This window comes from Centropristis striata, chromosome 23 (genome assembly GCF_030273125.1).
Source record: "Centropristis striata isolate RG_2023a ecotype Rhode Island chromosome 23, C.striata_1.0, whole genome shotgun sequence".
Lineage (NCBI taxonomy): Eukaryota > Metazoa > Chordata > Actinopteri > Perciformes > Serranidae > Centropristis > Centropristis striata.
Window position 1 is genome coordinate 21,181,239 of NC_081539.1, and position 23,869 is coordinate 21,205,107.

At 37.8% G+C, this 23,869-nt stretch overlaps 1 protein-coding gene across 1 annotated transcript; it reads left to right on the forward strand.

Moving 5' to 3' along the window:
* Window positions 1–15,905: 15,905 nt before the first annotated feature.
* On the forward strand, window positions 15,906–17,686 carry LOC131962062 (beta-1,4-galactosyltransferase 1-like). The gene is made up of 2 exons (XM_059327015.1): window positions 15,906–16,438; window positions 16,898–17,686. The coding sequence occupies exons 1-2, from the start codon at window positions 16,055–16,057 to the stop codon at window positions 17,567–17,569; spliced, it is 1,056 nt and encodes a 351-aa protein (XP_059182998.1). The 5' UTR covers window positions 15,906–16,054; the 3' UTR covers window positions 17,570–17,686.
* Window positions 17,687–23,869: the final 6,183 nt, after the last annotated feature.

Sequence of the window (23,869 nt, forward strand, 5' to 3'; positions counted from 1 at the left end):
GCCACTTGCTATATGCTTAGATAGGAAGGAAAAAACCCTGGGTTATAAATTGATCAGGATCACACTTGTCAACCTGTAAATAGAGATACACACACAAACACACACAGAGTAACGCATATCTCCACTTATTATTGGATGAGGCACACTAAGCCTGAAGTGAGGCACTCAATGAATAGATCCTTATTGATTTCACCTGAACGACATGTACCGCAGGGCCAATTCAGCCTCTCAACAACTCACTCATGCCACATCTCCCCTACAAAGAACTAATCCCTACCATGAACACACACAAGGTTTCAATCTTCAATGCACCACATGCACATCCACATAGTGCAAACCCTCTCCCCACCACTCCAAGCTCTCCTAAATGACCCCATGAAGTAGAGGCTCTTCACACATCTAGCAACAGTGGTGGAAACAGCAAAATACCCCCTCATTGATCGGTTGACGGCACCCAAAGGTCAACAAGGCAGCATTCTCAACAGACTGAATGGCCCGAATCAGGTCCCGCTGGCAACTGATGAGCTAGTGAGAAACTCTCAGTACTTGAATGAGATGAGCTAATAGCTGGTGAGCAATTACAAGCACTGGGGAGAGAGAGAGAGAGAGAGAGAGAGAGAGAGAGAGAGAGAGAGTATTTTTGTTCTTTCCATTTTGTGTAACTCATGTGTTTGCTGAACTGCTTACAGCTTTTGTCTTTGTTAAGTTTTACCCCTCGGCTAAGTGATCTTCTGTAATTTAATGCATTTTTTCTATTATTTGGACTGGTTTGTGTTCAGTTATTGACCATATAATATATACAGCTTTACCCTCAATTTACTTTTTTGCTGGTCATGTCCTGTCTTTAACCATTGCTGTATTATTTGGAATTTAATCTCACTGTTAATAACAGCCATAACCTCAATTTAGTGAATGTTGAATTTGTGAATTATCTTCTGATATAATTTTGTGTCTGGCGATAGGGTTGATTTGTTTAAACAGTGACCTTACAAAACTAAATTGGCATGTGTACACAGGAGGCAATTCAGTTGCATTTTTCAGTAATCCATCTCACACTGACAGAACAGATATTTTCCAAATTTACTGAATCCAGCCGCCCAAGTAATGGCTGGAATTGAACTTGCACTACACACTTGAAAACACATTCCAAAGCACATTTCAACAGTTCCTTATCTTACGTCTTATGTGTTACTACAGTGTTTGCATATTGTGCCGTGAGTGCTGCCAAAACGCAGGTGACATACAACTTAATACGGAGCCTGAATGAATCCTGTGGAAAATGGAGGACTGAAGCTGCTGCTCTGCTAACATACTGCTTGTGCTGCTTAGTTTCTCTCTGACTACACATGACTGTCATTCAACCTGCTTTAAATGTGTGTTTGTGGCAGGAAAAAACAAGTCAGAGGATAATTTAGGGTAGACTGTACCCACCAAGGGTCTGTTTGTGACAGAGGTATCCAACTTTAAAACAATCCGTGGCTCAGATTCCAGGCTATCCAAGCTCAGTCAGAGCATACACTACTTGTTTGTTTATGTATATGTAGACAAATGTGTGTCCAAACATTGTCTGTGATTGAAATTCTTGGAGGGATATACTAATAACAACAAACATAATTCATTGTATAACAAAGTTTTCTGTCTTCTTCAGTATCTAGTCAAACCAAAGACAAGCAGTAATAATAGTGCAGGAGAGCAACCAAAGTGAGTAATACCATTTGGCTCATGTTTTGGGTATGAGTGCATGTTGGAAATTATCTAGAATATCACAGTAATGATGTGTTTGGATCTTGGCAGAGTAACGGTGTTGCCATCATATCATTTTCTACATGGATGGCATCACTGCTTTGCTATTTTGTTATTTTGCTTGGAAATCAACTACAGTTGATTTTGTTATATTATATGTCAATTTGTTTGTTTTACACATAAAACAAATGTAAATTTGTAAAACTAGGGGAAGACATCTGTGATGATTACCAACTATCATCACTGACAATTAAACTATGCCGCAATGTAGTATTTGAAAAAAGATGTAAAATTCTTGGTATTTCGGTCAGTGGAACATCTTGCCATTCCCTAAATGCTCTCCACTGCTGCTACCAAGTATCTACCACGGAAAGAACAACGTCATTTGTAGCAAATGCCAAAGAGATTGTACGGGATTGAGAAATAAATAAAAGATGCTGATTTAAGAGACTGAACGATACAGATATCTTACAGCTCTATCAGCTCAGAATTTCTGCATTTTTAGTGAAGGTAGGTTTAATATTGCCATAACTTCTGAATGAGTAATGTGTAATCATGCACCCTGCAAGCCGCTTTTGTTCAGGTTTTGGCAGATGAACATTTGACATCTAATTCACCTTTTTTTCATGGATTTAGATTTCATGGATCTCCAGAATGTATTCATTTCTTTGTGTGCACGTGCTACATGCTAGGGCATCTGTGCATTGTGTGTGTTTGCATGTATGTGTGTCACTAGGGTAATTAGGAATAGGAGGAAGGGAGAGATCAAAGCAGGCACTTTACACTCTCCGTTTCACTTCTGATGTGTGTGTGTGTGTGTGTGTGTGTGTGTGTGTGTGTGTGTGTGTGTGTGAGCGCGCACGCTTGTGTGATGATCTCTTCCAAGCTTTGATGCTGTAAGCTCCGCCGGTTAATGTACTACGGATAAAAATACTACACCATGTAATCTGGCATTTATCCCTCGAGAGCAGAAGCCCAAAATGTGACACATGTCAAGAGGAAGGAGGTAGAGAAAGGGGAGAAGAAGAACAAGCGGGGGGGAGAAGAGGAGGAGTAATGGAGGTAAGAGACTGCATTTCTTCTTCTTCTGCTCTGAGATGATTTGAAGATTGACAGAGATTCTTAACTGTGCAGAACATTCTCCATTAATTATTAGAATTAATTCAGCACAGTACAATACAAAGCTAAGACAGATACCCAGTTCCTTAGAGATGCATTACAATTGTGCTTGTAGAGTTTGAGCAACACATCACAGGCAGAAGAGCCGGGCCCCATATCTTGTCACATTTTACTTTACCTCTTAAAAAGAAGAGATCCTGAATGAGTTTTTTCACAATTTCTATCTCTCTAACATTAATTGGTCCAAGTAAGGAACAGATTAGTGCCGTTTTATGCTTCTTGTGGTCAGCACAGTCGGCGCATCTTGAAAAGCAATATTGCACAATTGAATGGAAGGAAATGAGTGAGAGTACTAGACTGGCCTGCCTGTAGCCCAGACTTGTCTCCTATTGAAAATGTGTGGCAGATTATAAGGCACAAAACACGACAATGCAGACGCCAGACCACTGAGTAACTGAAATCGTATATAAAGCAAGAAATTAAACTTTGACAAATAATGTCAAATGTAATAATGTAATCTCCGTTCCTTAATGCTTACCAAGTGTTGTTAAATTAAGAAAGTGTGCAAGTACTAAACATGCCCCGTCACAATTTTTCTGAAATGTGTTCTACAGAATCTTCAGAATGAGTATACATTCACAACAGTTTGAACATTAAATATATTGTCTTTGTACATTTTTCAATTAAATGTCAGAAAATATTTAGAAAATGATTGCACTGTGTTTTATTTACATTTTAGAATGCGGCCCAACTTTTTGGGAATGTAAGTTGTAGCATTTTTGTTCATGAACATGAAGTGAACTTATCAAGAAAAGGAAACAATGATTGTGTTGGATGGGTTACTTTCCTAAGTCAATGTTTTAAGTCAACAATGTCATAGCAATGTGCAGTTGTTTATCAGTTTCTAGTACTACTTGTAGCAGTAGGTCACAAAGAAGCAGCAGGGAGCAGAGACCAATCAGAGGAGGAGCTGGAGGAGAGGCTGATTAACAGCAGGTGTGACTATTTGAGTCACTTGCTTGAAATCCTTTGTTTGCCCTCATGGCTGTGACTGGTGACTCTCTGTTCTGTGGTAAGGTGGACTTTTGGGGTTTTAGCATTGTTTTAGAATCAGGGTAGCATTTTAATTGTTAGGGTAATGTAGGGGTGCATGCACCCTGAGGTATTTGTATTTGAAAGATTTTAATTGTGAGTCTGTCATTTTTTTGTAGGACAGAAACATTGACTGTCTTAAACTACAGAGGTATGCAAAATATCAGCAATATTTTAAACCTCGTACTGTATGTCCTACAAACTAACAGTGCTTTGTTTGTTCTTAGGCATAGCACTGACTGCTGTTTATTTTAGTTTATTATTTCATATTTAAACTATATTGATTTTATTGTTTCTATTATTTTAGATTTGAGTTGCTTAGTTTTAGGATTTTAACATTCTGTCTTCTGTTTCTAGTATTGCGGCTGGTGGGGACCTCCATTCACCGGTGTGGCTGAAATGCTGGGAGTTCACTTTAGATGGTGATATGGTTTGTGGTTGCACATTGAATTAGTGTGGTATGTTGGGTTTATATTTCTTTTGAATATTTAGTATACTCCCAGTGACCTAGGCAGTGGGTGGTTGGTTTCCCAGCCGTGATATGACTGTCTGTCCTCTTGTCTTTCCTTGACTGTGTTCTTTAGAGTTTTAGTTATTGTAAAATAAATGGCATGTGTTTGACCCACACTGTGGCCTCCTTAATTCAAGCCCCTGCGTGTTAAATCAATCCATAAGTTTACATACTGTACACAGCCTAAAAGAAAATAAAACAACAGGGCATGTAGGCTATGGGCAACACAAAAATACTTCTTTGCAACAATCAGTATTTGGCGTTTTGTTACGCAACAGAAACTTAAAACTGAGGTTTCGCCTAATTTGAGATACAAACAGTACAGGATTTGGGATTTGAGACAACTGCTAGTTTTTGGGATGTCTGGCCACCCCATGCTGAACAGATGCATACTGGATGTGTAGTGTAGACCACATCCTATTATTCTTCCCGTCAATGGACATGAGGGTTTTTGCAACATTTTGCTGGTGACCCAGGCTTCTCCTGTTATTTTAGAACTGCTTTTGAAGTTCCTAATTTCATTCATTAAAAAAACGCTGACTCTTTTTAAAAATGTTACACAGTCCTACAAAACAATACAAAAACACAACAAAACCTTTGAATACGTTTTTTTTAACCTCACAGCTACAGCAGCTGTCAAACTTATCTCCAGCATATTGGCCTTCATCATTTGAATGTAAGTCTACTTAAAGTAGGATACCCACAGCTGAATTATGCAGGAAGCATCACATATATTAGCAATTATTAAATTAATAATCAAAATGGGAACATCATTATTCCAACCAAACTCTTCAAAATACATGTCATTCAATGGAGACCATAAAAAGGCTATGCTTTGCCAAAGCTTCAGAGTAAGCCACAGTACAACACAAAAACTGTACTTTCACTTAAAAGCCATCACAGCACAACACAAGAATCTAATGTGATCAAATAATAGCCTATAGCCAAGGCCACGTAAGGTTTTTTTTTTGGGGGGGGGGGGGGGCACAAGGGACATGTCCCCTGCACTTCATCAAAAGGCCGTTTTTGTCCTCTGCCGTTTTTACTGTCCAATAGAGGCACTAGGTCCAAGCGGAAAACAGCCGCTCAAGCTGAAGCCTGTTTCCCTTAGATTAATTATAGTTTAGTAATAGTTTTCCTCTATAACGTATCATCAAAATTGATGATTTTAGGTCAAACCAAAAAGTCACAATAGAAAACTAGAAGAACTACTAGAAAACACAGTGAACTGAAAGAGTTCGAGTATTAAAGATACTTGTGTCGCCCCCACCTCTGAAATCAAAATTTCGTCCATGGCCAAGGTCCATAATGTGTCAGAAAGTGTATTGTGACAGGGTGAGAGCGTGTTTACATCCACACACACAGAGGCAATGGGTGAGAGGACCATAACAAGCTGACAAACAACTAACAGTTAAATATACACAATATTAATAACGCACAACGTTAGTCTAGGCCACGACGCCTCTAGTTTGCAACAAAGCAAGAGTACAAATCGTCACACTGTTAAAATAATCGCCTACGGTAAGTCTTTTTTGTCAAAATTGGGGTTTTTTGCCTAAATCATCTCCTCATGATGCCGCCACCTATGGTAAAATCGCCTACATCCTCAGTTGATCAGATGATGTGATTTTACCCCTTTAAGATAATGGCCTATGTCAAGTGTGTGACTTAAGCAGATTTATTATGCCTAAGTCAAAATAAAATGTGACTCAGGCTATTTTTTGAACATGCCTTTGTGACTTAAGCAAGATATGGTAACACTTTGTTTCGAAGGTGTCTACATAAGAGTGACATGAGCATGTCATAAACACGACATGGGATGTGTCATGAACATTAAAGACACTTTGAAGGAACATTAATGCTCATGATACTTGTCATGTCATGTTTCTGACAGGATTGTGTGACTTATGTAGACACCTTCAAAATAAAGTGTTGCCATATCTTGCTTAAGTCACAAAGGCATGTACAAAAAATTGCCTAAGTCATTTATTTCTCTTAAGTTACATAATTTACACACAATATTGCAACGCCAATAGCCATCCTTTGTTACATCCTTTTTGAGTGAAATGATCAATAAATGTCATATGTTACCATTTTGGTGAAGTTTTTTGTGTTTCCTGCAAAACTTGAAAAAATGAGTTATGATTATTTTAACAGGGTGACGAAATGAAATAATTTATATCCTACAGATAGTTTCTTACCTTTTAGAAGTGATGTACTCTGGATATTCCGAGCAGCAGGGCAGTCCTTTCAGGTCGGTAAATACCACGTTTCCAAGCTTCGAATTTTAGTCACATGCCGTTTGTAAGTTAGGCTAATACTGAAGATTCGTTGTCGGTCTTCTTGTATGGCACCGACTGAAACGTCACAAACCCAGTCACTTTTAAGCATTTTCGCGTGTCGCATTTTATTTCCCTCCTTTTCTTTTCGCTGTGTCTTCTCTTCGCTCACCTGATGACAGTAACGACAGTTGCTAGCCACGTCCAACAGCCTCACCTCTGACCCCCGCATGACCTTTACCCTCACGGCAAAACTTTTTTTTGTTTAACTTACTGTTGGAGCAGGAAAACAATGCAGGGGTAATATATCAATAATTTTAAATTTAGTGAGGCTCCATGGTATTAAATGTCGGAGTAAATCCTGCTAGCTAAGAACCACGAAGAATTATCGCAGCCTTAATTAACTCATTACTTTTTTTTCTTCTTTTTTTTCAGATCTTTATTAACAATGAAAGAAATACAGGCATTCAGTATATAAACAACATATACAGAGAAAAATGTCAGTTACAGTATCTATAGAATTAAATATATACAAATAAAATAACATAAGGCACATAGGGTACGAGGTGCTTCTCTTTATATTCTGGGGCTTCTGAAAATAAGTTTTTAAAGTGTATGAGAGTGCGTTCACATTTTTTATTTGACATCAACTCTAAAGTTTCGATATAACATTTTAATTCTCGTGTGAAGACGTTAAAGCTAGGGATATTTAACTCATTACTTACACCTGTGCTGTTTCTGCCATGACGTCATAACGTCTGCTGTGAAAATGAACAAACAAACATCAAACAAAGCAACCTTTACAGATATAAAACTAGACATATTAAAAAAAAAACATATTTGCAGTATGCCTATTTAGCCTACTTATTTTTAATCATTTTTATTAATTAGCTTAACTTTAGCAACTACGCTATAATATAGTGAAGTATAAGTTCTACTTTTATCTCAAATGGGAAAGTTATTGTGGTTTAACTATTAAACTATTATTAAATAAATAATTTGGCATTTGGAAAAATTGGCCTATTCAATATCTTGCTGAGAGTTAGATGAAAAGCCATGTTTTTATGGTGGCTAAATGTAAAGCTATCACCAGCATGACCGAAGTTAGCTTGCCATAAAGACTAGAAACAATGCAATGGCCAACCTGAATGCCAAAGTGTACATGTCTTTTTGAATCGGAAGCAACACAAAAAGTTAAAACTTGGAAGCAAAATTCTCCTAGGCTTCGGAGCTGGAACCTTCTTACTATGCGGCAGCATTATTCTAAAGCCATTGTGATTTTCAATCCAGTTTTTTGTAATTTTGTTGTAGTAATACCTAAAAGTAGATTTTAGAAAACAAAGTCACCTTAGCAGGTTTGGCATTCATCTCAGGTGTATTAGTTTATCCTAGCAAAGTAAATTGCTAAACGAAGAAAAACATCTTAGAAATGTTATTTTTACATATAAGCATAAAGTCAACAGCAACCATTACATCATGCTTACAGTGAATGACATTGTTGCTGAATAGATATTCTCATTTAGCAGGGGAGAATAGGGAGGATCCTGTTTTAAATTTGGTGGCAGGTGAATAAATGAGCATGGAAGTCAATCTACCTGAGATAGAAAGGACCTCTGCTAATGAAGAGGGGAATGAGTGAACGAGTGTATGAGGGAGCGAGACAGCTAGTGTGTGGGTGTTCGAGGTGGCAAGTGTGTAACTGAGCGAACAAGTGAGGGAGAGTGAGCCCCTACAGAGCTACCTATCAGGAATGGGAGAAGACGATAGTTAGGCATGAAGACCATACGTCAATGGGCCCTAATTGAGCGCTTCTCCTTCGTTCTACACTTGCTACTGACAGATGGCCCCAGGGCCTATTGGGAGAACGCCGACTTCACGTCACGTAGAAAACGAGAGCGATGGATGATAAGGGGAGCAGAGGATGGCGCTTGTCGTTTCTCCTTCCCTGGGTTCTCGCCCCCAGCCCTGTGACTTCAGGCTGATGTTTCTCCAACTTTTGAAGAACTGAAGTTGCCAACTCAGCTTTCTCTTAAACACTGCAAATGGTTGTGGCCTGAAGGCTAGAGTGGCAGAGTTGTGACCACAAAAATGCTCGATCACAAACCTGGACAGGCCAAGAAAACCTGGGCAGGAGAGAATAAGGATACTGCTCTTTTAGCAAGTCACTTATCCTGAAATTGCTGGTCATGAAAAAGATATGTCAGAGGTTGTGCCTCTGCTCAAATTGTTTATAAAACTAATGATTATTAATGTGCATCACCCAAGCATTGTCCTTGTTTTTGTCTTTGACCCTTTCACGATGTATTTTCAGTTTGTTATAGTTCATTGTCATTTAATTTTGGTCCCCTAAAAAGTCTTGTTCAATGTTTGATTGTACTAAAAGACACTTAAAGAGTCATCTGTTCATTTTTGCTATAACTCACCTCCACCCTCTCATCCAAATATGGCCTTTCTGGCTCTAAAAGAACAAGTTGGAGACATCCAAAATGCTAAATTCAAGGTTTAAAACAGTAGTACCAATGGGTATGGTGCCTAAGTCCACTTTTTATAAATAGTCTGTGGTTTCAAAACCCTAACTAGACATATTTACATTATTCACCCTCTAATAACAGTCGTAATTCCCCCAGCTATATCTTCTCCTTCTTATGTCTCAAGTGGACATTTCTGTTGTTAAGGATGAGCTCAAATGTTTGTTTCTTTGTGATCACTTCACTGGTCGGACCACCAGTAAAGATAAATGCAACCTTTGAGCCCCATAATGTGGCATAACTTCTTTAACGTCTCCAAAATAGACTTTATTTGGATTTAGGGTCATGCAGCACTGACAACGCAGGATGACATGCATTTAAAACTGTCCAGAGAATAAGTTGACTCTCACTTCAGCTTGTTTGTAGTAAGACCATAACTTCTGTAAGACTGAATGGAACTTACTTAGTACCACGGTGTTGTTTTGTGTTATTTTCTACTGTATGTTATTGTTGGATTATTTATCCTAACCAAAATATGATTTATTTTGAAAGTGTCCATAAAGAAAGGACACACACATTATTAATGATCAGTAATATGTACTTGTATGGAAGTTTAAACCACTTATAACAGGCTGTAACCATGTTAGTTTGGGGTAAACCCAAAAGTGTTTTCATTTTTCCCCAGCTTTTCATGTTATTCACATGTTATACAAGTAACAAAAGTCAATACAACCCCCTATCCCCACACCATGAAACATCTTTATTAATGCTGGGTCAAAACAACTCATCATCTTGGGAGGTTTTCTACCCATGATGGGTACAAGGTAAAGTTAACCTATATTAACCAATAATAAGGTCAATTTAAAAGACATTAGACTCAGCTGATCATGACCGCTATGACTTTCAGGGGGAAATATCGCATTTAAACGGATCTCTGCTATGTGTTGTAAATATGAAACATCTAAAAGGAAGTGAGGCTTCTTAGAAAAGACACAAAGAAAGCTTTTTAATTAATTTATTTGATTATTTTCCACTCAAATAACTCTCATACATTTCTATCATTTTGTGCCTATGGAATAAAAGCTTGGAAACACAACTGCTGAATATATCATAAAACAGATTTTGTCAGACCATTTGAGCAATGAGAAGCAGGTGGAGTGCAGAGTAAGGTTGAGAGGTGTGCACATATACACACTCACACACATACATATACACGCACACACGCACACAAACTGCTTTGTTCCCCCGGGTAGACCATGGAGCCGTCAAAACCACTCTGATTCTGAATTAGCTCTGATTGGCTGTCATTGCAGTGTGTCCCACACAGCTGAGACCACTCAAAACCACACACACACACACACACACACACACACACACACACACACACACACACACACAAACACAAACACACTTTTATGGTCTGGGCATCATGTTTCACTAAACTGCTGAGTTCTCTAGGCTGTAACTAGGGCTGTTTTAAGAGCTGTGGTTGAGTATAAATGTGCATGTGTGAGTGTCTGTGTGTGTGTGTGTGTGTGTTCACATCTGTCTATATGACTGTAGTAGATGCATGTATGCAATATATTTAAATTTGCAAATGGTGGGAGTATGTTGTCCTGCCTCTCACACACTTTGGTTATTCTCTGAGGATCTACATTAGGGCAAAAACTCCAAAACCATTTGACATTTCATGTTAAAGAAAATCTACAAAAAAACATGTTTCATATATATTTTGTTAAATAATGCCTTTTGTCCCTTTCCACCACAGTTCTGGGATTGTTATTCTATTCCTGGCAGCCTTGTAGTTTCTGCCATGTCTGACAAGAGCTATTTTCAATAATTTCAGTATGAATTTCATTGAGTGTGACCCATATGGAAATAGATTGAGTGTGAGAAAGTCTCGATATTTGCAGAAATGAACAGTATCTGCATGTTCTCCAAATCCCACTCATATGGCACCAAAGAACTACTGTTTGACAAAAGCCTGATTTAAACTGGGATAATGGTTCTGTATTGCCACCACAAAAATATTGGATCAACTGTATAAACTTCTCAACAGAGAGTAGAGAAAGCACTTGTTTAACATTCTACTCATCTATTTAATTAAGAAATTATACAGGTTTTCCATAAAATTCACTCTGAAACCACAAGCATGCATGCTAAGTAAAATGGGGGTCCAAAAAAAGCAGATCCGCCCACCTCCAAAGAGACGCCACAATGCCAGCAAAGACTTGTGTGGCTAAATCAGCAGGGGTTTACCCGTTTTGCTCGCTCAGTTTGGGTTGGATGTCCATCCAACAAGCCTGCTTCTCTGGTTACAAATGTGTCTCGGTAAGCATCATTCTTGTTCTGAAACTCGAGTTGGTGGGAGAAGCAAAAATAAGCAAAAGAAAAAGCGAGAGGAGGTGTAAAAAAAGAAAAAAAGAATTCTATTAAAATTTTCAAACCAAAGCTGGATTCCATCTAGAGAGGCCCTGGGATCAGATTTCTTTACAAACAGCCACACATTTATCCAAAAGTGTGTGGTTAAGAACAGAAAGCAGAATTCTCCCAGAAGAGACACTAACATGCATACACACACATTCATTAATCCACACGTGTGTGTGTGTGTGTGTGTGTGTGTGTGTGTGTGTGTGTGGTGGATTTACAGGATACTACACTTAGGCATGCGAACTCTCTGTAATCTCAGAAAAACACTTCCCTTCTTGTATGGTGTGGCTCTTCTTTATTGGTGATACATGAGTACCCTCTGGTGGTGATACAGAAGACTGGGTTCATAATATCGATCAGTACATTTGGGAGACTGTCGTTCATTCATTCCCGGGAGTTCTCTCAAATTTATATCTCTTGAAAATTGCTGATTTACCTATTCAAGATAATATAAGGTGACGTGGCAATGGCAGTGAAAATGGTCAGGACGTAACACTTACAAATGTTTGTAGATAAAGCCTATTGTAAATGATGTTTTGTGGGTCCCCACAATTTCTTTTTAAAACACTGCACTAGTAGATATTGCATATTGTCCTCCCAACAAATAACCCTGTGCCCCCCGGTGGTTTGGTCGGGGGAGTTCTTAAAACATCTTTATTTGCACCACCATTTTCACAATGATTTTGTAATTATATGTTTTGTACTTTATATATACTTCCAACGAGCAATCTTTGAATTATAAAATAGTTCCTCCTCATAATCCTGTCTTTCAAACATCTATCACAAACCGCTAATAGAATGTCTGAGGCTGGAAAAGTACTCATATATTATTCTCGTTTTTGAAGAGTTCAAAAGCTCAGCTTTTTATTGTTGCTATCAGAACACTTTTAGACAGAATTATGATTTAAGCAAACATTTAACATCTTGGTTGGCACTTCAGGCTATTTTTCAGCCCTGAGAACTCAAGTTCAGTGGAGTGCCAACATCAACATATTAACCATGTATATCACATAACTGCAGCAGTAATGAAAACAAAGTCAAATCCCCATGGTGAACACGATGAAACATAGTAAATGGTTGAAACAGCCAAATAGGGGACAAAGGACCATCTCCATCAAAGTCCTGGGAAAATATTAGGGAATGTTTGCCTTTTTAAAAAGAAAAAAATGTACGCCCACAGCAGTGTCAGTAACACTGCTTAAACCCATGGGGAACATAAATAGAATTAGCTGTAGGATGTAGCATGGGAATACAGCCCCACTTAGCCTCAGCCAATTCTAATTTAGAAACAATGTATACTGATGAGAACAGTCAGGATCATATGTGAGGTCTTTATGTCGGTGAAGAGGAAAATCCTAAGTGTTTCTTCTTTGTTGTATAGAAAGGTATTAAAACTGAACTATTAAAAAAATGTATTGTTGTTACTTAAGAAAAAGTCAGCAGGCACAGTGGTAGTGTGTTCTTATATTCAGATGCTTTTCCACCACACAAGCAACCCTCACTAAACTGAACACTGAGTTCTTTCAATAGGCACTTTTTAGAGCGAAGCCTTCCCCAAGCCATCAATTTAAGTTTAAACAACTGGTATTTTTCAGGTCAACCAGGAAAACACTGGTCATCTAAATGAGAGGATGGGTAAAAACTTAAATTCCAGCTTGGTTTGGCTTTGTATGGAGCAGCATGGCCTCCAGGGGCCCCTAGCAGAGACTTTTTATTTTTTATAAAGTTATTAGCAGTGATGTTAATAAGTGTTCAAGACATATTTTGCATAGTTTGACACATTTAATCTGTTGTCAGATTATTTTACACTGCAACCTTTAACCCAGTTACAGTGACTTGCTAAAATGACAAGTACCACTAGGGGTCACTGTTTGTAAAGTTTGGCTTAAATTAGTACATGAATGTATACTGAAAGTAGATAGATAGATAGATAGATAGATAGATAGATAGATAGATAGATAGATAGATAGATAGATAGATAGATAGATAGATAGATAGATAGATCGATAGATAGATAGATAGATAGATAGATAGGTAGATAGATAGATAGACAGACAGACAGACAGACAGACAGACAGACAGACAGACAGACAGATAGACAGATAGATAGATAGATAGATAGATAGATAGATAGATAGATAGATAGATAGATAGATAGATAGATAGATAGATATACTTTATTTATCCCAAGCTGGAAAATTCTAGTGTAGCAGCAGCATTACACACAGAGACAATAACAACACAATTAAATAAGAACAACCTAGGCATACTTCAAGCAATAAAATATAAAAATACAATAATAATACAATAAAAAATAAAGTGTCTAAATAGTGCAGTATGAATCTTGTAGCCTTTGGCGTTCCTAGGTGATTCTTAACTTTAACTTTACTGTATTTACTCTTTACCTGGACCTGATCTTATGATGGAACAGTGAACATTGAATGAGCAAACAGCTGTGGACATTGATCTTTAAAAAAAAACATGTTGAAATAACATGGGAAATATTAGACTATGATTATAATGAAAACATTTGTCTCATACTTAAAGCTCATTGTCCAAAATTAATGCTATGAAGTGCTAAAGAGTCTCTCTGCAAATCAAGCTCAACAAGGGGTCCAAATGTACTTCTGGAACAAACCATAGGACGGTGGACCACAAAGCACATGGGAACTAATTTCAACCCACAACTCTCAACCGTTCCTCAGCAGCTCTCTGAATTTAAATGGAAGAATTGGGCAAATTACTGACCCATAACTACAGGCATCAACAGAAAGTGAGCATATTGTTTTGCAGTATCTCACTTTGTTGCTGTTCAAGTTGTTGCATACTTTTTCAGTCTGTAATTTAAGGAACCAGACTGCCATTCCCTCTAACAACATCTTGTCAACATTTGACTCTGGGATTTGACTCATATTTTCTTCCTTTTCTGGATTAATCACATTCTTAAAACTCAGATGAAAGATTGCTATGCTTTGGAATGAATCGTCTCTGTTTATCAGCTATGGGTGATATGATCACACAACTTTAACACTGGCTGCTTTGTTTTCAGTGGGAAGTGTGTGTACTGAGGTCACATGAACGCCATGTATTTCCATACTGCATATGCTGTGTTCGTTTTCTGACCCTAAAAGCAGAACACTGTGTATTTTGTATATTTCTCAATTGAGTTATTATTAAACTCAGACAAAAAAATCTTCTTATTACAAAAGCACATATAACCTATTTGTCTGCAGGGGAGAGGTCCTTATATTCACACTGAAACTGAGCTTCTGAATGTGTGAAACCTGCTGAAAAGCTATTTAAAGGTATTGTGGTTTCCTCTCTGTATAATGTCTTTTATTAATCCATGTGAGCTTAAAAAATATCAAAACTACCCATTGTTATATTATTACAATGCTTTTCCTCTGTTAAGACAAAGTTCCTGCTACAACTAAAGTAAATAGGGGTGTGATCAGTGTGCGACGTCTTTTTACCTTTTGTTCATTTGTGTTCATTCATTGTGTAAGTCTACTCAGCACAGTGAAACTAACACCCTTCCCATTTATCTACATTTACGTAGAACAAACTTCCTCATTTTGATGGCACTCCCCTCACTAACCCTGCCATTGGTTCATGTGCACATGAATAGGAAGTCAGCTGCAGTGTAGGAAACTTATCATTTACATTCCACGGAAGAGATCTACTGCTGATGGAAATACTCTGAATCTTGTTTTATTTTGTAAGGGGACCACCCGGTCCTGCAGGCGTGTTTTAAAGGTGTCACCCTCCGAGGACAGACTGCTTCTACAAGAAAAGAATCTCAGGGACGTCTTCGCATTTCAAGGGGCAGGTGTGGACAAGTTTCACTCTGACTCTGAAAAATCAGGCCGAGGAAGTCTGTCAGGGTTGAGAGTTTCTGCTAGTTTTCTTTGAGGACCACTAGAGGGCCCACTTTGACAACATACAGGAAGTACTGTTATTACTGTATTATTTATAGTAGTTATATGGTTTTGTTTTTTCCAAACCATATAGCAAATAATTTAGTTTTTTTTCTCTTGGTACATTACTTTCTTTTTGTTTTATATGAATTAGCACCACACTAAATGTGGTTTGTAGATAATACATACATTAAAGGAACAGATATAATAGTATTGCAGACATACTAAGACACAGCAATACACTTTAAATTTAATCTGACCTTAGATTCTGAGAAATGTCAGAGGAAATAAATGGAAAGAAAATCCTGATTAATAATTAACAACAGGTGTGAGGTCCAACCTGATCAGCTGACGTGAACAAGGAAGCTGCTCCCAGGTAAATAAAAACCTGTTGCTCTTTTGTTTGGAACACGTTTGACTTGCAAAGCGCAATGCAGGTAGCAGAGCTGTCCGAGAGCTGTTGAGTTCACAACACTGATCTTCAGGAGTAGCAGCATGCTGAAAAAACTCTTTAAAGCCCTGGCCCTTTTTACTGTCATCAGTGTGGCAAGTTTTCTTCTTTTTCTATGCTACAGCAAAAACAGGGCTTTTAATAATTTTACAAAGCCAGTTCGTACGGCAAAAGAAAACAGTACACTTTCCCGGCTGTCAGATCTACAGACTGGAGCCCAGAATGCCAGCAAAGGACAGCCACAGGTGGCACCCACCGAGAGCATCAAGCCTTTGGGACCCTGTCCTGATAACCCTCCAAATCTCGTGGGTCCACTGCATGTCGACTTTAAAACTGAGCGGAATTTGGATGATGTGAGGAAGGAGATTGGTGTTCCTCTTCAGGAAGGAGGACGGTACAAGCCACCAGACTGTATCGCCAAACAGAAGGTAAATGTAAATTACCTGTGTATCAGTGTATTACAAAAAAAGGTGTCAAAACTTAAGTGAATGTATTTCATGTACAGTATGTACTATTTGTATAATGTGTGAAAATCATGATTACTAACTGACAACTTGTACATCTCTCATGTCACATGATTGTGTGTCTTAGTTTTGAAATAAGTTAAGTAAATAAATTAAATAAATTAATAAATTAAATAAAAAAAATATGAACAAGATAAAAAGTTAAAATCAAATGGATATTTACAGGGAATTTTATCAGTATCTTCTTCTATATAAGTACCTTCTGTTAGTGTCCTTATAAGTAGCCTCTCCACATTCTAAAAATTGTTGCTCATATCATAATCGTTTTAACAATTTTACACTCCATAAAACTATTAAAACCCCATATTCTTAATTATTCTCTTCATTTGCACTAAAGAAAACTTACTTATTTCACTTTTTCAGGTGGCAGTCATTATTGCATTCCGAAATCGGCACGAACACCTCAAGCATTGGCTGTATTACCTCCATCCTATATTGATACGACAGCAGCTGGACTACACGGTGTATGTCATCAACCAGGATGGAGAGGGAATTTTCAACCGGGCGAAACTGATGAATGCCGGCTACATGGAAGCACTGAAGGAATATGATTATGATTGCTTCGTTTTCTCTGACGTTGATCTGGTTCCAATGGATGACCGTAACCTCTATCGATGTTTTGACAATCCCAGACACTTGGCTGTGGGTATGGACAAATTTAACTTCCACTTACCCTATACCACCTTCTTTGGAGGGGTTTCTTCATTGTCTAAGACCCAATTCTCGAAGATTAACGGCTTCCCGAACACTTACTGGGGCTGGGGTGGTGAGGACGATGATATCTATAAGCGAGTTATCTTCCATGGGATGTCCATTTCTCGCCCCAACTTGGTAATAGGAAAGTACAGGATGGTCAAACATAACAGAGACTTGCACAATGAGCCAAATCCAGTCAACCCTGGCAAACTCAGCAAAACTGGGCAAACTATGGGTACAGATGGGATTAATAGCCTCAAATACACAGTCAAGACTATTGTGAAGGATAAATTGTATACCTTTATCACTGTGGATATTGATGCTCCACCACCACACTGAATGGGGACAGAACCTGCTGATATTGGACAGCTATTGACTATTGTTTAATTGGTGTTTCAGTCTCAAGTCTGTTTATTTAACGGAGGGCAGGTGTGTCTCTGGTATTGAATTAAATGTGTGTGTGTGTGTGTGTGTGTGTGAATATGAAGCGCAGAGAATCCTGCAATGAGGAATAGGTATGTGATGGATTCAGACAGAACAACAGTCAACTGTGAGCTCAAGAAGAAGAAAAGATGGTAGTTCAGATAGGTGGACACAAGGCTGCAACTCAGTCATCAGAATAAATGCTGTTTTTTGTTCACATTGTCAATACATGATGACCGCTGTTTTAAACATTTTAAAAATAACTTTTAAATCACTTTGGTTGAGGTTAAGCAATAACAACAGGTTTCTGCAGATAGTCACATACCTGCTGTCAAGTGTACTTTGAACATACCACTGAAATTTGCCCTTCTCCGTGAGCACTGGGCGAGCCGGTTTTTCCTGGCACTAAAAATTGAAGAAATGCCAAAACTTTTTGTTGAGTACTATGCAAATACAAGAGACATGTCGGGGATTTTTACATCTGGTGAATTTCTATGCATTGCAAGGACAAATATCCTACAGGAAGTGAATGACACAGAGTCTATACAAGACTGTTGGCCAATAAGGTGGTGGGAGGGTTTTGTGTTTGTTTGTTTTTAAAACAAATTTTAAGATTTTGTATTGAGAATATTTTTCATTACTGTGCAATGCAATATCCACTATTTTTTGTGCTTGACATTACTGCTGTCATGTTGGGATTCACTGTGAATATGAAACATGCTGGAAAGTGTGCTGAAATTTATTTTCATGGCCGTATTGCTTGGGTTGATATATCTTTATTTTTTAACAGATGGGTTTTTATTGATTTTTCAGTTATTTATGACCTTTTGAGATGAAGTAATGTGATGTCATAAATTCAGCTTTGTTCTGTCAATTTTAACTAAACATTTTTAAAGAACTGATGAGCTTGTGCAGGAACATCAAAATTAAAAAGGTGATATGATGAGCACGCTGAATCGATTACTATTTTAACCTCTTCAAGTCCATATGGACAATGACTTTCTGTCTTTCAAATGCTATAGCCTCATGTTTAACATATTAAATAAACAGAATTGTATCATATGAAACTGGAAGAGCTGAGGAATACATTAGTACAAACTATGTCACATCCTTCTGGGCAGGGGAACTTTGGCGATACCCATTTTCGCAGTTGTTCCTTGACCTCTGACTTACAGATATCTGAAAGAAAATATGTTTTATGCATTACCAGGAGTGTCTCATCATAAGTAGTAGGAGTGACAACTATTCAGTTTTTTCATGCAGTAATGTGTTATCTTTGCCTATTGTATTTAAATATTTTTGCACACTGGGACCTGGAAAACCGAGACTCATGTGGATTTAATGAGCCTAATGGTATTCATGTGTGACAATGTAAGTCCCCATAGCAGCCATTTTATTGTTGTGAGAAATCACAGCATTTTTCATGGGATTTTTTCCACAATCTTCCTCGGCGTCTTGGTGTCTGAATGCGGTGCTTCAGAGGGATTTCTTTTATTAATTTACAAGTATTAAAAAATGTTGAATAGAGCCAAATCTGTGTAAGAAATGGTATCAACCCAAACTAATTCATGTAACGTAATTGGGCATTGAAATGTCCTTAATATACTTCAATCATAATGTTCTAAGCCTTATACACTCTAAACTTTTAACATTTAAATAGGCACCTAATCACGAAATAATTTCCCTTGAAGATTAATCTCAAATAAATCTTCAGGCTCCCATCTTCCAGATGATGTACACCACTTCTATGTGCCATATACTGCTGACCAGCTATCTCCCCCTAAAAACCTCCTGCCCCAATCTAGTTGTCTTCTTCACTGGTATAGAAAACAACATCTCATCTAACAATGAAAAACATTCCTGGGTGTCACTTAAGATCTTTGTTGAGGTGTATTAGGTTTTGCTAAGTTCATGTTTGGCTTCTGTTATGTAATTGTCTTTTATCATATCAAGTTACTTGTATTAGTGTTAGTAAGAGAAGCATCTCCAGTAGATTTGGTGTCAGATCTGAGAGCAAGGATCAACACTGCAGAAACATAAAAAGCACACTTCAGAATTTTTCACAATGCTTCTATTTGTTTTTTTTTCAACTCTTTTTTTTTTTTCTTAAATAACCAAGATTTGAGCTGTCTTTTCAAAATAAATCTCATGGCTTATAGGAAATTGGACCTGGAGTGACCAGTTTAACTGCAGCTTTATAATACTGACATATTGTTTTACAGTTTGTTTTCCCCCTCACTGCAAAAAAGCCAACTTGTATTTTTTGGCCTAAAACAGTGATTTAAGTTGGTATAACTTGGAAATATAAATTATTGATATTTAGGGCAATAATGTAAGTTAGCACAACAAAGGAAGCCAGTTGTCTGCTCACAAACAAGTTTGTGAGTTGTTGTTACTTATATCTTTAAGTTGGGGTTCACAACAAGGGACAATAGTTCTGATAACTCTTATTTCTTTGTTGTGAAATGCGGGAAAGCGGTGAAATTCAATAGCGAAAGCTAGCGGCTAACTGATGCTAGCGGCTAACTGATGCTAGCGGCGCTACTTGTTACAGCTACAAGAGTAGCCATTAGCGTATCAATGCTAACTCAAAATTGTGGTAGCAACATTAGCTGACATTTCATAGCGGCGTTACAATCGTGCCAATTCAGCACATTGCAGAAGTTAGCAGAAGTAAGGATTAAAAGTTATTACAATGTAAAATTATAAGTTAGTACAACTTACAGTTGAGTTGACTAAAATCAGAATTCAGAGTTGAGCAAACTCAAAAACAAAACTTAAAATATATAGTTTAATTGTCCAACTTAAAATTTTATCGAAGTTTGTTGCCTTGAAATTTTGAGTTCACCCAACTTTTCTTTTTTTGCAGTGCTCTATGCAGGTTTCTTCCCTGGTAACAGGTACAGTTGGAGGCCTCAGGGGCTGGAGAAATATGACCTGACAGGCCAGTCATGCAGAAGATGCTTTAGAGAGAGTGTTTTACACACACTCACATACGCACCCATACATATGGTGTGTATCGCTCAGTCTGCCCAACCTCCTAATTAATTTTTCAGCATTGTTGCTATAGAAGTAACATGACACACGTGGAAAAGAGGGATGTTATTGTTGAGCTCATGATGTTAAACTGATGTTTTACTGATAGTTCCATTTAAGTTCTCAATAGGGGAATTCATTTAGGGAATCAGAATCCTCTACCGGTTGTGTGTCTCACAAAAGTTTCAGCACAAATTCAGTCAACATGTTAATTAAATATTTATTTTTAAATCCAGGCCACTATACAGTGTATAAGACCATTATCTCACTCCCATGACCTTGTATACTTAAAGAAAATTTCAGTTATCATTCATCTTGTGATTTTTATTCATATTTATATTCGATGTTGCTGCTCACAAGGTCCTTTTCACTTTGGAACTGAATTGAACACCTTGTTTCCTGTTCTTTTATCACTTAAGAGTGAGAGGTTGTCACCGTAGAGGACCTGTGCGTGTTCATCCTTTACACTGGTAAACTAGTATGAACCAGATTTACATATGTAGCTCTCTTCTGGTTTTATAGCTTCACTCAGCATCACAATGTAATGCACATTGCCGTCTTGATGCTGTGCCAAACAGATCTGCCCATTCACAGAGTCAAAAGCTTGTGTTGTGAATGATGAATTATTGACAAGTGAAAGGATTACACAACACTGCCCTGAGAGGAACTGTGGCTTCATGTGAAAGACGGTGAGAGAAGTGAGGGAGGATGGGGGATGAGGGCAAAGAGAGAAAAAAAATAGTGGTGTAGTGGAGATGGTCACGGGGGCTTCCCATGAGGTTGCAGAGGTGAAGACCGAGTGAAAACCTTTACATGATGTGTTTAGAGGATGTGTGCTAAAGGTCAGGGTACTGTATTTCACTGCATTTATCCTCTTCTTAATGCCCCTGTATGTTTATGGAGTGGTTATGAGTGCAGTATACAGTGTGCAGTATGCACACGTTTTTCAACATGTAGGTTAGTGTGTGTTTTGATCTGTATAAATGTTTTACCACACCAGTTCAACTCCAATCATGTCTCTCACACACTGTGTCAGCAACCCCCCAAACACTTCCTTCCTGCCCAGCCCCCTCTTTTCATTGGCTGACCTAGTGGAGTTACTATGGGAACGACTGTAGAGAGGCTGCCATGAGAAATGTGGGGTACAGCTTTTGAGTGGTGCTCGGGGCTCCATCATACACACACACACACACACACACCAAGGCAAGGAAACCCTACTTACCAGCATGATATCATTTAAAAAAAAGATTGGTATGACCTTCACTCTGCTCTTATCGTTTTAGTGTTTCTCCACCAGCATTAATTTAGCAGCTTTAACAGTCTTTCTGAACAACTAAAATGTGCTCCTGTTTTATATTATCCTCTAAAATAGAAATGACTACTGTGCAACAGTGCTGTGTATTGAAATATAAACATGTCATCATTATAATAGAGATATAACAATGATATCCTCTTTGCTTGAGTCATTAGAATGCTGTCAGAGTTTCATAGGAACTATGATGGAATACAAATACAATATAGTTTCCTTAAAATTATAGATTTGCGAAGAACATACTAAAAGATCTCCATTTTATTGCTAGAAAGTAGCTAATTGCAGCACTTTTATAATTGGTGAACATATTAACTGTATGTATAAGCACTTATACATCTTATAATTAAGTTTTTCAATTTATTTTTTATTTTTATTGAGTTATTTTTAGACAGGTTAGACAAGACAGTTAAAACATTGGGTGAAATGACACGATTGACACAACAGGGCAAAACAAAACAAACATTCAAAAGAAAAAATAAATTATAGATTTTATGGTGTGGGGTGTATTAGCAAAGTTGCAGGGCAGCTTGGTGTGTACGGTTCCTGTGTGTGTTCCTGAGTTTGTATGCAAATGTAGAGGAGCCATAGGGTGAAGTGGAAAAAAAGAGAGAGAGGGAAGAACAATAGAGTTTTCCTGGAAGGGGTGGCTTGTGATATCCCATGGTCTAACTATTTTATTATATTTTATTTTATCTGTTTTTCTCTCTCTCCATTATTTAGACAGTGGTTACAGGCCCATAGAGCCTGTTCATGTGGGGGAGAAATATTTATTTATTTTATTAGGACCCCAGCCTGGAGACCGGAAAAGGAGAACATAAGTGTACTGTATTTTATAGCATAAATTATTTGTATGTATTTCATTGATATTTTATAGGATATGGTTTTAAATTTGTAAATACACCGTCGCCCATAAAGTTCGAATAACACAACACAATCCTCTGTTAATTGTGGTTTCATTTTCATTGAGATATGTTTATAAAAGATTGATGAATACAGTTTTGAGAAGGTATACACTTTATCTGTCAAGAATAAATCACATTGTTAAAATAATTTCATGGAAAGAGGTAAAAAAATATTTTATTCCAACTTTATGGGCAACTGTGTATGAAGCAATGGAATGCATTTGTTGTCTGTCTATGTGTGTCAGGGGGGTAACATTAGCATAAGTAGCAATTCTAGCTAAGTGGTAAGTAAATAGCACAATAATTTAAAAAGAAAATATATATATAAAAAAGTGGGAGCCAATCATTACGTAACTCTTGAAAGAAGACACAGCACATTCATAGTCTAAAAAATAAAGTATAAGTAATCAAATTAGCCCTTGTTTCATTCAGTACATTCAGGGGTTTTGAAACATCAGCCTCACTTGACCTGGTGTAGTAGCTGGGGGCTAATATAAGCTAATGTTAGCGAACATGAGACAGGTTTTGCTGTAACTGACATTACTGAGTCAGATCCAATGATTTTTCTCTTGCATTACTACTACACACTGTTACTGCCACTTGTGGCTGGAGATGAACAAAAGTTATATCGGCTAGCTAAAAGCATTATTTAAGAGCACTAAGGCCAGACAAACCCTCACTCACAGTCACAATAAATCTTGTTCTCACATTTTTCTTTGCATTTCTTCCCCCCTTCCCTCCCTCCCTTGTCCTCTTCAGTGCCTTGTATAAGAACTTTGTTGTTCAGCACAAACTAAATCCTCCCTGTCATGCGCTTATACCAGATTTATGCACCAAAACAAACACGCGCACACAGGCACAAACATGGCTTACAATGAGGACGAGTGTCCACACATGCAGCACCCAAGCAGCAGCAGCAGCAGTAGCAGATTAATGATGAGATCAGCCGACACACACGCACCAGCA

What these genes read in the sequence shown, in the direction of transcription:
- LOC131962062 (XM_059327015.1), top strand. Translation starts at nt 16,055, where the DNA reads ATGCTGAAAAAACTCTTTAAAGCCCTGGCCCTTTTTACTGTCATCAGT. An exon ending in ACTGTATCGCCAAACAGAAG is followed by an intron (nt 16,439 to 16,897) that starts GTAAATGTAAAT and finishes TCACTTTTTCAG; the next exon opens with GTGGCAGTCATTATTGCATT.